At 40.2% G+C, this 11,302-nt stretch overlaps 1 protein-coding gene across 1 annotated transcript; it reads left to right on the top strand.

The window, feature by feature from the left end:
- Positions 1-1,787: 1,787 nt before the first annotated feature.
- On the top strand, positions 1,788-4,416 carry LOC111270733 (troponin C). The gene is made up of 4 exons (XM_022851118.2): positions 1,788-1,937; positions 2,336-2,363; positions 2,599-2,994; positions 3,796-4,416. Exons 1-4 carry the CDS (start codon positions 1,935-1,937, stop codon positions 3,822-3,824), a joined length of 456 nt encoding a protein of 151 aa, XP_022706853.1. The 5' UTR covers positions 1,788-1,934; the 3' UTR covers positions 3,825-4,416.
- Positions 4,417-11,302: the final 6,886 nt, after the last annotated feature.

Here is an 11,302-nt window from a genome sequence, read left to right as displayed (position 1 = left end):
TGGGAATAATTTCCGCCCATTTTTTACTTTACGAACCAACTTATCGCCATATACGAAAAACGTTCGAAAGAACGTTGGCTGGAAACGAGGCGTAAAAAATTCAAAAGTTTTTTTTACAAAAGCCAACTCTTCCTAAGGTATTCATGCTGCAACAAAGCTATTCTATGAAATGTAAACGCACAAAACAATCTGGATGAGAGATTTTTATTGAGCTTCATCGTGTTCAATGCGCAACCATTAGTGGTTGTCATGTTGCCCACAGGTAAGTTGCACCCACTGAACGCGCAATTAGATCCATCTCGTTAAACTGTTTTCAATATCTCACTGACTTAAAAATGGCTAAGCGTTGTACTACATCTGAAGGCCATTAAACCCTTGAAGCGGCACTCGACATCGAAAACATGCGACTATTGACGAGCTTTGGTAGCCCACAGTCATTGCAGTGCATTGTTCGTTTGTGCGGGTGGCAGACAAAAACCGCATACAGGGGCGGCTATGACACTACCTACCTATTCTGTAACGGATGCGAGTCAGACACTCTACTCGTCTGGAATAGGTATACGTCAGGACAGCCGGCAGAGGGTGCTGGTGTCGGTACTCGATTTAGGCGTGGCAACACTAAACACTTCTCAGTTTAAATAATCGCGAGACAGTCGAGAAACCTTAGATGCAGGACGCCTTCTTGCGGCTTTCGGAACATCGTTCATAAGCGGACACGCGGAACCTGAGGCAGCGCGAGCTTGTTCCGAATTCAGACGACCGGCGGCAAGCAGAATCGACTTTTTTCTCAATGCTTGGCCTTCCCCTTCCGCAACGGTCTAATGACTGACTCTGGGCTCTGACTTTACTGGCAATCATGGTTAAAGTCGACCAGATTCAAGACGCACCGCTGTCTTCCTCGGCTGTTCATAGGCAGATGTTGTGGAACAGCTACGTTTTTATTTCGCTAGAAGCTGGTTCATTACTAAGTAAGCCGAATGATCATTATATCATTGGGCTCACTAGGGCATTGTCGAGCAACATTATTAACGTTTTGCTTGAATTGTGAGTAGTTACTATACGTCTGTGTAATTTTGTGTATGCATTTCATTATTGCCTTAGGCCCACTAGGTAAATGAAACCTATAATTTGATTACGTTTAGTTTACTTAATAAGTTCGCCAAAGATACCCATTAGAAGCTACACAAAATATGACCAAGATTTACATGGAAGGCGTTATTTTTTACTATCTATATTTCTTGTAAGAGCTAAGATCTCTTACACCACGAAAACATGCCTATAACACAGATGGATATCAAACTTGGGAAAACTCAACAAGTAAGGAGTGTAATGATACTTTTGAGCTAAACGAGATATTCAAATATTGTCATATGTATTATACCTTGAATAAACGCTGTTTCCATATATATGTATAGAAATTGGTATGCTACCGCAGCCGATCCTAACTTTAATTTGAAAGGTTCATCCTAGTATAGGATTCAATAATTCTTGGTTTGTTTAGGGGTCAATAGCTCTTGCGCTGGCCTCCACCTGCTAGTGCACATGTGGTTGTTTCCCTAAAAATGATAAGACAGCGTGCACAGTTGAATGCGTTGTTCGAACACTTGCCAGTCACTGCAAAAATATTACTTTCTCGTCTGCCCTCGACCTCGAGTCAATCGCCGTTGCCCTCGTCACCTTCTTTCAGACTGTGCCTAGGGCCTGAGTCAGAGCCGGCACTGAAAGTTCTGTCTCGTATCTTAGTGTCATAATGGCTCGGAGTTTAGTTTAGAGCTAGCAAGTTGTATAGAAGTAGCGTCAAGCGAGCAGATTACTGTCTCGCTCCGACTCGGAAAAGAAGCCCTCACCCTGGTGCTCGACCACTAAAAAGGCCCGCACCGCGACTTGTCGTCAGTCGACGTTTCCAGGCCAGGCCCGTCGCAAAGCCAATCGAAATGGTTTGTAACATTTCTAGTTTCTGTGTATCTACCCGTGGTGTTTTTATGTGTAGGAGTCTTGCTCACGTCCATACAAAGATGTGTTTTCATAGATGGACCTGAAAATGTCTCATGGGCCTACTGTTGTTAGCCCCCATCATAACAAATGATTAGAAACAAAGATAGAACAAACAAAAAATAGTCAAATGAAAACTATATTATAGTAACTTGTACAGAGGAAGCTCTGTGAACTTGAAGACAGGTGAAAACTATGCAAAAAAGGTGGATAGTTTCTATCTGGCGAGTTGTGACTTTAATGCGTGACTGCGTGAAGAGTATCATTAAAAACGGTTTGCCTGCCCTAGGTGCTGTAACGATTAGGCCATTTCTAACCGTCCTTTTTTCTATTACCATTTTAGGAGGACCTTACCAAAGAACAGGTCAACAGTAAGTGTCATAGAATCGAACAATGATTGTAAACATGTTTATTTGAATAGAAAGACAAGCTAAGATCATGTTTTTGTGTCATTTACAAACCCATAATAGTGATAACAGGTATACCTTGTGTACCCATTTTCACTTTTTGTTTAATGCTATGGTTAAATTACTACCGCCTAATCTTATCTCAAAACATCAAAAGTTTTCCTATAAATTTTGATGTCGCGCTCTCATTGTGTACCAGTGCTGCGCAAGGCGTTCGATATGTTCGATCGCGACAAAAAAGGATTCATTCATACCAACATGGTGTCAGCTATCCTGAGGACTTTGGGTCAGACTTTTGAGGAGAAGGATCTTAAAGATCTGATTGCTGAGATCGATCAGGATGGCTCTGGTGAACTGGAGTTCGATGAGTTTGTTGCGCTGGCGTCTCGCTTCCTCGTTGAAGAAGACTCTGAGGCTATGCAAGAGGAGCTTCGTGAAGCTTTCCGTCTCTACGACAAGGAGGGTAACGGTTATATAAATGTGTCGGATCTCCGTGAGATCCTGCGTGCGCTTGATGATGCCCTGACCGAGGATGAGCTCGATGAAATGATCGCTGAAATCGATACTGACGGCTCCGGCACTGTCGACTTCGACGGTATAGGCATCTTCGCGATAAATCTATTTGATCTACATAGACATAATCGTATCTTGTAGGTAAAAAGGGGCTCATTTTTTAAGAGAAGTTAGGTTGATGTTAGGTTTAAAGACGCATTTAGAGAATTGGCCTAATGTTACCTAGAACATGCTTGCCATAGGTACACGAGGTCGCTCTTCTGCCTACGAGTACCTAGGTTTGATCTACAAGGTAACAGCATCTGTCCTCAAAAGTTCAATTACTTGTGTCAAAGATTCACTTACCTTAAATCTCACTCACAGAATGCTTTTAGCAGGTTATAAACAACTTTATATCAGTGTACCTACCTATTTAGAGAATGCACAAAATGTATTCATCTTCCCATTTGCAAAGCAATTTTAGGCAGCGATACTTTTCAATGAATCTTGCAAAACTGGTGTGCACCCATAAATTGTACACCATATATTTCGATCAGCACCACCTGACCTTAAAGACAACAATTCAAGATACAGGCAACAAAGCGGTTTGGGCAAAGCAGGCTGTGCATAGGAAACGAATAAATTATTAGGTCTCAAAGCCGGTACTCTGTTAATTGAGGTTATACGTTCATACTTCTTCTCTTCTCTTCTCTTTTTTGACGATTTTAGTATACGTGGTTTCGATGCCTCAGTGGTAATTCAATATTAAAGTTTCACAAAGGCGTATATCATAAGATAAACAGCAGTTACTTCTTGTATATCCGGCTGCTCCGAAGATCTGTTGATATTACTACTGTAAGCCTAATAACAAACTTTTCCGAAATCTTCTTGCTCCTTTCTACAGAGTTCATGGAAATGATGACCGGTGACTAAACACGAACTTGTGTTGGGTGATCCGGAACCTCTGCACGCCAAGATCAAGGGACTAGCACGACTTTGGCGGTCTACGAAATGTGCGTTTGACCAACAGAGCTTACTGAAGTCGGCGGTGAACCCCGGTATCACCCTTCAAACAAAAATCTTCTGCAGCCTTTGAATAGACGCCGAAAGCGACGAGAGATAAGTGATCAAGATGAAACACGACATCAATTAGGGGACGATTGTGATAACAGCTATGATGATGACGACGACGACGATGATGATGATGATGGCAATGGTGATGATTATGATAATAAGAATGACGACGATAATGATGATGATGACAGCTCGTTAGTGAATTCAAACGAGCCACTGTTTTTTTCCTTGAACTTGTTTCCCTCTTAAGGTTCCGCTTCTCTATTCTATTGGCTTCAACAACATCGAGCCAGAAACAACAAACATATACATCGAATCGACAGAGACAAAAAAAGGGAAAGTCGAAAAGGTTTCACTTTGTTCCTATGAAAAAATCGCGTCTACATCCGAGCATGGGAAACTGTTGCATGTATATTTTGTTGAAATGATACAATAAATTTCTTTTGCTGAATTGTTTATCATCGATATTTAGATATATCTATCTATCTATCTATCTACATTTAAGTAGATATTACGTTTGAATATCGATATTCAGCTTGCTTTTATCATTCTTTTTATAATACTAATAGACTGCTCGCTGTGACATCTCGTGACGTATTCGAGTGTTAAGCTTCTAAACGTGAGAGAACTTCTAAACGTTGATATGATCCTTTGACGGTTCTCTGTTGTAGTTATTTTTGCCGTAAACTGAAGACCTCCTAGTGTCTCGTGTTCAAGTAAGATAATAGTATCCGTCCTACATTGTGCAGGTCCAATCGCGACTCGGCTCCTACATCCGTTACCCTTATTGGAACGATCGAAGAATCGTGTAGCTTCAATCTTGCATAATACTTTAATGCGTAGGGTTAGAAAGATTTGCCAAACATTACTTAGCATCAGTTAGCATTAGTAAAGCAGTAATGATGTCTGACAATAAACATTGGTGTTCTGGTAATTTGGAGCATAATCTGGATGCATGCCTGATATAAGAAAGATCGTACTCTACGTGTTGAAACAACATGTCGTGTATCTAGCAGTGCTATATAGAGATTACTATGTCTGAAACGAACTAACCTTGAGCCACATCGCCTCATGGTAGATCAACGACGAATTTGTCTGCTGCCAAACGTCTTCTGTGGATGAATTAACTCAAAACTTGCTAACTTCTCCTTGAAAACATTAAGGGTCCTCAGGTCTCAGCCTGATACGAAAGTATTACTCAAATAAAGGTGTCGAGAGGTCGTTCGGTTGTGTGAAAAAACATAGGATATAGCATAAAGAGGAAGTTCGGTGAATATATCTATATACAACTCAAGAAAATCAATTATACTTGTGGCAGATAAAAAGACAGAAGAGCCCTATACACCTTTTACAATATTGGGACAGACAATAGACCGTTTCATCTAGTAGTAAACGGCTTATTAGTCAGCCAGACTGTTTCAACTGCTGAAGAGATGAAGACAGTGCATCGTGAAATTCGTGCGAACAGTGGGGCGCGGGCGGAGGGTAACCAGGTTGCTATTACATTACGTAGCAAGCTAGTAAAGGCTTAGGTAATTCAGATAATTTACTGTAAAAAAAAGTAAAAAATATTTAAAATCAGTGTAGAATATGTATTTGCTTCAATGTAACCTGAACTGAGCATTTAAACTGACAAGGCTGCCGATCAGAACAGGACCTACCGCACATGGTTTACTAAGTTCGCTGCTTCGACGTTACCGAATGTCTTTGCGGCTGTTGCATAAAGGTACCTTTAAACCAGCCATTTTAGTTTCTGCTCAGTATCTGACCTATATTAAATTAACCGAAAGACACGTCAGACATTGTCGTAGGCCTTGTCCTCTGGTAGCTTTTTTTTTGGCTAGATTTTGAAAAGCACGACAGCGGCACAGCGGGCTATCACAAGATAAGCACGTGTATAAGCGTCGAGGAGTTACTCGCTATATGAAAATAGATAGAATAGGCTATTTCTATCAATAGACACTTCTCTACAGTGCTACTCGATATCGTAAACGTATAACATTTAGGATGAGGAATCAGTAGTACCTTGAATTTCGTCAGATAGCCTGATACTTGTATGACGCAAGGAATCTATAAGAACCGTATTTTGTGCAGGGTTATAGTGGCTCTTGTAGTTGTAAGAATAACGGCAAGACTTAACGTTAAAACCTCTGGATCTTAAAAACAACGCACAACTTTCATGCTATAGGTTTAGTGTTTGACTAGCCAGCAGCTCAAAACCATGTTAAGCGATGATCAGCGAAATATATAGAAGAAGATAGAAATCTCCTGTTAATTAGACATTTTTCTGCATTTAATGTATGTATTCTGTGTCAGGTTATGATGAAGACCATTTTTGAATCGAGAAGCAACGACAAAGTCTTCTCGCCAACAAGCGATCACTTCCGCCTGTGTTTTCCCTACAATACGTTAGCTTCGTCGGTGACTTCACTACACCTGCAGGGTACGGCTTTTGCCAAAGCTATATTGGCTGGTCCGTACTCACAAATACAAGCCGGTATAAACTGATCTCTTCGCTTGCTTGAGCTGTACATTTGCAACACGAGCATTAAAATAACTAATAAACATTTTGTATAATTAGAAATACGCCACTCGATAGAGTATCGCTGATTGTGATATGAAGGCATACGCATGAGCTGAGCGACAAAAGTCAAATTGATAAGGATGATAACGAATGTTATGATATGTGAAGTGACATTTCTACCTTGTATACTTTTATCTTTCATTCAACGATCAGTAATACAGCTATTTTTAACGAGAGAGGCGGGAATGAATGGGGAATGAATGTTAAGAACACAACTTACCGTATTGAAACAGTACATCTTTTGCTTCCTATATTAGGCAGCAGCAGTAATAACTACGACGTAATTAAGTTCCTTAGTGCACTTAATCCTGCTTAAGGTCAAAAGCAAGTATATTAACTACGATGAATTTTATTATTATTAGTTAGCAGCTTAGATGTTTTATGGTGGAAATATTGTACAAAAGTATCACCGCAATACCTTTTTGAGGCGTACCATAAGTTACGAGATCTGAAATAGTTAGCGTTACTATCATTATTATCATGGAAGACCGAGTAACCTGTGCCTACTCGGTTCAAGTGGAAAGGAATAGTACCAAAGATATTAACGCCCGCCGAATTCTACATAAAAATCATCGTCCTTCTATTATGCACATGTACCGGACGCATTCCTTCTGATACTTCTACTAATCTAATTGAAAACAATTTCAGATCTATCTGTCTCGAGTGCGAGTTTGTTGAAATTGTTCTATTACCCTGTTGCACTATTCTGATCACCTCAGAACTACTAGTAACGCTATTTTGCTACAGGACGCCTCCTGAGACTCGACTAAAACTCAGTAGTCGTCCCGGTACTTTGCAGGACTATCCCGCTACCTGGTCCTAACGATTCGGCCATATTGCTCTAGCCATTCCGTTGGTTTGCTGCGATCGTACATTTTGCCTAGTCCCGATGTTTTCCTACAGCTTTGCGTTCGTTGTAGTAGCGGTTATCCTGTTTTTCTGGGTCGATCGTCCTGTGTTCAGGCAGCAATTACGCTACCGCTGTGCTATCGTGGGCACATCGTCCTACTTCAACTGTCTCGTTATATGAAAAAAGCTTAAAATATCTTCTCTCTCTCTCTCTCTCTCTCTCTCTCTCTCCCTTATTGTATAATGCAGGTCTTGGCCGTAAAGCCAAGTAAGTTTTATAAGAGAGCCGATATTCCTTCGCAATTGTCAACCATTTCACTAGTAAAAGATAAAATTCTATATTATGGCTGAATTATTATTTTACCAATGGCCCTTTTTTGTCTACGGATCTCGAACCAAAACCTATCTGAGAATGACCATGACTGATAATTGTATTTTAAAATACCATTGAATCGTTAACTAATATGATGCGAAACAGTTTGTCACAGGCTATATTAGGTAATGTCAGGCCTAGCCATATTATAGCTACATTGAGCCTATTTACCTTGTCCGATATAGAAGATTTCCCCAGTCTGCACTCGCCATTTGTCGCGCATACGTTGCCAAGCTTTTTGCTAGTTTATGATGAATGGCTCCATTGAAACTATCGTCACTTAATTTCTATCAATATGCCTTAAGACCTTTAAATAAAACTTGTTGCAGTAATACCAGTGACCTAAATATTTTAACTTGGTTTCAAGTCAAGGTAGCTCCACTTGGCACTATTGTATCTATGCACATACGTTACATCAAATGTGCTTAGTTCAAGTAATTTACCCAAATTTATATTGAAAATTACTAATGAAATAGAGCTTTACAGACAGCACGTCCAAAGAAGCAGAGTCAGCCAAAAATTAAGATTATGTGCTGGCAACAGAAAGTGGTTACTTCAGAGGAACAGAAAATTCATTAGGTATCGCGTAAAATAAAATCGTCCATTGTCCGAAATTTTTCTCAAAACAAAGTTTCGTCTGCTCTATCCAGTCACACACACACGACAACACAGGTGCAGCTAATCTAGATCTGCCGTTCGACCCAAAAGATGTCCAAATCTTTTTTGCGCTTGCTTATCTAATGATAATCTCCACAGCCGTGAACGAAGATGCTAGCAAATAGGTTTTTCGTGTCGTCGATTAGAGGGAGCCTTGTTTCTGAAGCTCGTACTAGTTTTTCGCGTGTACCGATTCGAGATCGCGTCCTAACAATGTAAAGAAAGCGAATGTATTGATTGTCTCAGCTTCAGGACTAAAGCAATTTAATGGAACACGTTAGAGCACATAAAAGGTCGTATTCATCTGTGCGGTTTAGATGGTCGTGATTACACTGCAACCAAAGATTTTTCCTGGTAGTTATTTGCTAAATACTGAGATAAATTACCCAAAATAAGAGAAACATGCTATTTAGAATAACTGCTTGTTGAGTTCAGAGGCATGTTTGCCTGATTTGCTAGGCACTCTAGATGATTTGAAAAACATAACAGTAACGATATCTCAATTATGCTCCAAAAATGGGCAGGACGCTTGTCAACCTAACCAGGCTGACGTAATACGTAACAGTGACTCTAGCGTCTACTAAGTCACCCTGATTATACACAAATGTATTCACTCTTTCATTTTAGATAGGATATAGAAACGCTAATTGGCCTTGTAAAGGCTCTCTAAATAGGTCTGATCATTTTTGCTAACTGTACTCAATGACCCTGTAAATGGGAAGAAAACAGTCGATGATTTTTTGCAGTACATTTCCGCTCATGATTGCGCCTCTAGTTGTAAAATCAATTTAAATCTTATCTCATATCTCCGCCAGTTTCTCGAGACAAGTTTCAGCTAGGTTAGTTTAGTTGTTCTCCCGTAGGAAGTGTCATTTTGGAATCGTAGGTAGATCGAAATTCTGTGGTTATCTTACTATCTTATTATCCAGAGGACAACCTTTTGGCCTTTCTAAAAACCGGACGCAGAATACAACTAATCTTGCAAATGAGATCATCTAGGTGGTAATTAGTGATGTTTTTTTTCAAATCTTACTTTGGCTTAAATTAAGCGGTTTGTTCTAATTTATCAATAGATAACGTCAGTAACATTGTTGTTTCTTCTTCCCATACTCTACGGCACATCTTCAGAGCAAAGAAATCAGATGGAACATAGGGACAGATGAAGGTCCGAGAGCAATCAGATAAGGTATAAAACTGATCTTTACCTTTAGATAGACATAAATGAATACAGGAAATAGCTAAATACTTAGGTCGATTTTTACAAAAATTGGTTCTGTAACCAGCTAGCGTCGTATTCTAGACGGCTTTAGTGGTTAGGACGACGAGTAAATGCCCCTATAACTGACATGGCATTCGTGCTTCTGTTGTTATGGCGAATATCATTCGAGTAGGTTCGGTACAAACGTACGCGTAATTGTACCAGCCGTGTTCTTGATCTAACGTTTTTTCAGTATTGCCGTATCCATATCAGGCTATCACGTCGATCGCATAAATGGTACTCTTGAACGAATAAGCACTATCTATGATGTGGCGGTATATTTGGATTAGGTTTCTCTGATGAGTAGTAGTACTTTTGCATACTGTATGAACCAGGGTCCGGGTCTACCGTTAGGACCTCCGTTAAGCTCTCGTCATTAAAATTTACAAGCTTTTGCTAACTATCAGCGCAACCTTTACCATCATAGAAGCATAAAGGCACAAGTAGGCCAGCTATAGGGTATCGACCCGTATCCTTTTACAAGCAAACGATCCACGTTTGTCTTTGTGCGAGTCCTTCGAGGGTATAAATCAGACATCGTTGTTCGAAACCCTATGAAAATAGTGATAAAGCCGAATAAACGGGAAATAGAAATCATCAGCAAAAGGGCTGAAGATTAAAGGTTCTAAATCCAAGACGAACATAATCGTCTTATCGATTCGACTAATTACAGTTGGGGAAGGGTAACATGCAGAACAGGAAATTAAGACGAGGTCTGCGATAGGATTTGCTTTTATAGCCTATTTTTTTCATTACTTTCAACCCATTTAGAATGTATAATTTAAACGTATTTTCGTTAATTACAAGATGGTGTGAGCTTCAGTACCGTGTGAGACGTATTACACAGAAACGTGCCACGAGACAAGACGGACTTCTCCAACGAGTTGATGGGTAACCCACTGGGGTAGCCTTCGCTATTGGGTTGGACCTTCTCTTGATTCCTAGTAACGAGCATTTATGAGTTGATACTTCCATATTCTTCCATCATTGTTACAGATGTTAAGTGAAATGACAGAAAAAATGAGGTAATAGCTTCGCCCCCGAAAAGAGCCTTTTCTTTGACGCGGCAGGGTGTCGATAGACATCAAAAGTTCACAATGTAGGTGTGAAATTATATTTTGGTGGTGTAAATGCGCATTTTCTATCAAGAACCTGGCGAAAAAAAGATACATAGTAAACGTGAGGCGGCACACCTATAATGGGCTATTATGGAAAAGGGTTTATTCTAAAAACACGTGTCGGCTGCCTATTGACACCAATAGGTTTACAACCCGCTAACTCGAACCTGCCTATTCTCGGCAACTTTCTCATCGTTCTGTTCAAATCATATATTAATAGATCTTCAGGTTAAAAAACCCAGGCTACATGTATGGACGCAATCTACCAGGTTCTATCTGCCCACTTCTAACAAATGCAAAAATTGGAATGCAGCAGGGTTTCTAGCTAACCTGCGCGTATTCCAGAAAACAACTGATCATGCTTCGTTTGCTAGCGCAGACATATTTGCATAACCCGCTCAGTAAGTTGTGATCCGTATAGCAGTTTTAATGTGTCACAATCCGTTACAAGTACCGTCACCGTCTCACAGGAAAAACAGCCTTCCGACCATTTGGGGA

Source organism: Varroa jacobsoni, unplaced genomic scaffold (genome assembly GCF_002532875.2).
Source record: "Varroa jacobsoni isolate VJ856 unplaced genomic scaffold, vjacob_1.0 contig00068, whole genome shotgun sequence".
Lineage (NCBI taxonomy): Eukaryota > Metazoa > Arthropoda > Arachnida > Mesostigmata > Varroidae > Varroa > Varroa jacobsoni.
This window is presented reverse-complemented; position numbering and strand designations above follow the sequence as displayed.